Source organism: Trichechus manatus, unplaced genomic scaffold (assembly GCF_000243295.1).
Source record: "Trichechus manatus latirostris isolate Lorelei unplaced genomic scaffold, TriManLat1.0 scaffold00236, whole genome shotgun sequence".
NCBI lineage: Eukaryota > Metazoa > Chordata > Mammalia > Sirenia > Trichechidae > Trichechus > Trichechus manatus.
This window is the reverse complement of record NW_004444172.1, coordinates 1,305,282-1,308,095: the sequence shown is the minus strand read 5'-3', so window position 1 is coordinate 1,308,095 and position 2,814 is coordinate 1,305,282. Positions and strand designations below refer to the sequence as shown.

The window sequence follows — 2,814 nt, the reverse complement described above, 5'->3', positions numbered from 1 at the left end:
TTAAAAACTTTTTCATATAGATAAGAAAAGATATTAAGTCATGAAACAAAACCAATGATTATTAAGTAAGAACAACCAGCGGGGAAAGGATTCCAAACCTCACAACGTTGATGACTGACCTCAAGAAATTTATCTTAATTGGTGTATATTCTGATCTAGGCAAAAATAGTTGATTAAAACAAAATCAGACGCTAAACTAAACTTGTGGATTGCTAATTTTGCCAAGTATGTTGCCTTAACAGATATATGTGAAGGTAAAGGGATTAATGAGAAAAGAGTGGAGCTCCAAGATCTGGAATGGGAGCATTTGAGCAAATTCAGATAGCTGAGTACTTGAAATCATCACATACACTGAGACTTTTGCAAACTGGCCCGAATCTAATACACCCCTAGAAGACTATGAAGGCTAAAACAGAAGGCAAGGGCTTACACAAACACACTCATAAGATTTGATGTTGACACTGCAAATTTTATTCTAATAGTTGGAAAAACAAAAACAAAAACCCAGAATCATTGTAACTCCACTTTTGTACCTAGTACTTTTCCCCACTCCCACTCAGCATACCCACTCTCCTTGCCTGATTTCATGGTTCCCAACACATTCTACTGTACTACAAACTTTACTTAATTATTGTTTGTAAGGAGCCCTGGTGGTTAAAACAATCAACTTGTTGGCGGTTCAAAACCACCAGCAGCTCCACAGGAGAACGATATGGCAGTCGGCTTCCATGGAGATTTAAAGCTTTGGAAAACCTATGGCATCACTATGAGTTGGAATCAACTTGATGGCAGTGGGTTATTATGTTTGTGATCCATCTCTCCCCTTAAGGAAGGCAAAGGTTTTTACTCTTTTGTTCATCAATGAATTTATGAACAATGAATTTATTTAGAAGAGTCACTAGAACATACAAGGCAATTTATAAATATATGTTGTATATATGTGCACGTGCTACTCTCTATGGAGGCACACAGACACAGTTTAAAGCCCATGATGTAACTTATAGGAACCACATGGTACATCAAACTGTAGTAAAGATATTGCATATTTTTTTCCATGTCTTATGTAGGGCATATTTTACATCTTTGTTCCTCAAGCTATAGATCAAGGGATTTGACATGGGTATAACCAGGGTGTAAAATATGGAAGCCACTTTATCAGTGTCAAAGGAATGACTGGACTTGGGCTGCATGTACATAAAGATTAAAGTCCCATAGAACAATACCACCACAGTCAGGTGGGATCCACAGGTGGAGAAAGCCTTGTGCCTGCCCTCAGCTGAGTTCATCCTGAGAATGGCTACAAGAATAAGCAGATAAGAAACAAGAACTATTGGGAGGGACAAAATTAAATCAAAAGCTGCTAAGATAAGAATGATCAATTCAATTTCATGTGTGTCTGAGCAGAGCAAAGATAATAAGGGGAGACTGTCACAGTAGAAATGGCTGATGACATTGTAGCTACAGAAGGATAACTTAAAAATCTTTATGGTGACCAGAAGAGAAACAAATGTGCTGTAAATATAGGGGATTGCAACCAGCACACCACACACCCTTTGTGACATGATAACTGTATAGAGCAGAGGGCTACAAATGGCCACATAGCGGTCGTAAGACATTGCTGACAGAATGAAAATTTCACTAACAATGAACACTAGAAAGACAGCTAGCTGTATAGCACAAAAATAATAAGAGATTGTATTTTCATCCACAACAAAATTTACTAACATTTTGGGTCCCACAGTTGTTGAGTAACCAAGATCAGTGATAGCCAGGTGTCTGAGAAAGAAGTACATGGGCGTTTGAAGTTTGGAGTCTATCTTGGTGAGGATGATCATGCCTAAGTTGCCCACCGTTGAGATCATGTAGATGATGAGGAACAGTCCGAACAATGGAGCCTGCAGCTCAGGGCGATCTGTGATTCCCGTCAGAATGAATTCATTCAGCACTGTTAGGTTGTGTTTGTCCATCCTGGTCTATCAGGAAACCTATTCTGGACAGAGACATCAGCATCGTCGATAGCTTTTATGCAGCATCATCTGGCAGATTTTTTGTATACAAAGTCAATATAGTAAACAAATAAGAAAAATCTAAACTTTCCAATACAGATATTTGAAAGTAAACCCACCTCACACAAATAAAGCATACATACGTAGAGACAGAGATTGAGGGAGAGGGAAATGGAGAGAGGAAAAGAAGGAGAGAAAGAGAGAGATAACTATTTATCAACTGGGGAATATTTGCTCCCCAAAGTACATTTGTCAGTGTCTGGGACATTTTGGATGTCACAACTTGGATAAAGTTATTACTTGTATCTAATAGAGGACTGGGCTATTACTAAATATTCTACTATATACAAAGCATCTCCCCACAATAACAAATTTTCCAGCCCAAAATATCAATAGGGCCGACTCTGAGAAACTCTGATATAGCTATATATATATAAATACATGAAACAAAAATGGAAAAAGTTAAAAATTTTAGGTGTTAGGTATATGGATGGTTATTAAACTTTGTTTGGCATTTATATAATGGCAATTATGTAATGACTGCAAAATTATAATACATACATTAATTATTTTGTGAAAAATTTAAAGTTCAAATTCCCAAAATGTGTATAAACATTTAATACTCCTTACTTCAACATACAGTCCTATGAAAGTCCTTGTGCCACAGGTGGTATAGACTGAAACAACACACTTGGCATGCACTGAATAGAAAACAGCAGTCAAAAAATCAAATGACTTATTGCATTGGGCACATCTGCTACGAAAGACCTCTTTAAAGTATTAAAAGCAAAGATGTAATTTTGAGGAC

General features: G+C 37.1%; 1 protein-coding gene across 1 annotated transcript; it reads right to left on the bottom strand.

The window, feature by feature from the left end:
• Nucleotides 1–1,019: 1,019 nt before the first annotated feature.
• On the bottom strand, nucleotides 1,020–1,967 carry LOC101353529 (olfactory receptor 8K3). The gene has a single exon (XM_004389231.1). It carries the CDS (start codon nucleotides 1,965–1,967, stop codon nucleotides 1,020–1,022), a length of 948 nt encoding a protein of 315 aa, XP_004389288.1.
• Between the last annotated feature and the right edge of the window lie 847 nt (nucleotides 1,968–2,814).

Excerpts from the sequence above, each read along its gene's own strand:
- LOC101353529 (XM_004389231.1), bottom strand. The coding sequence starts at position 1,967 with ATGGACAAACACAACCTAACAGTGCTGAATGAATTCATTCTGACGGGA.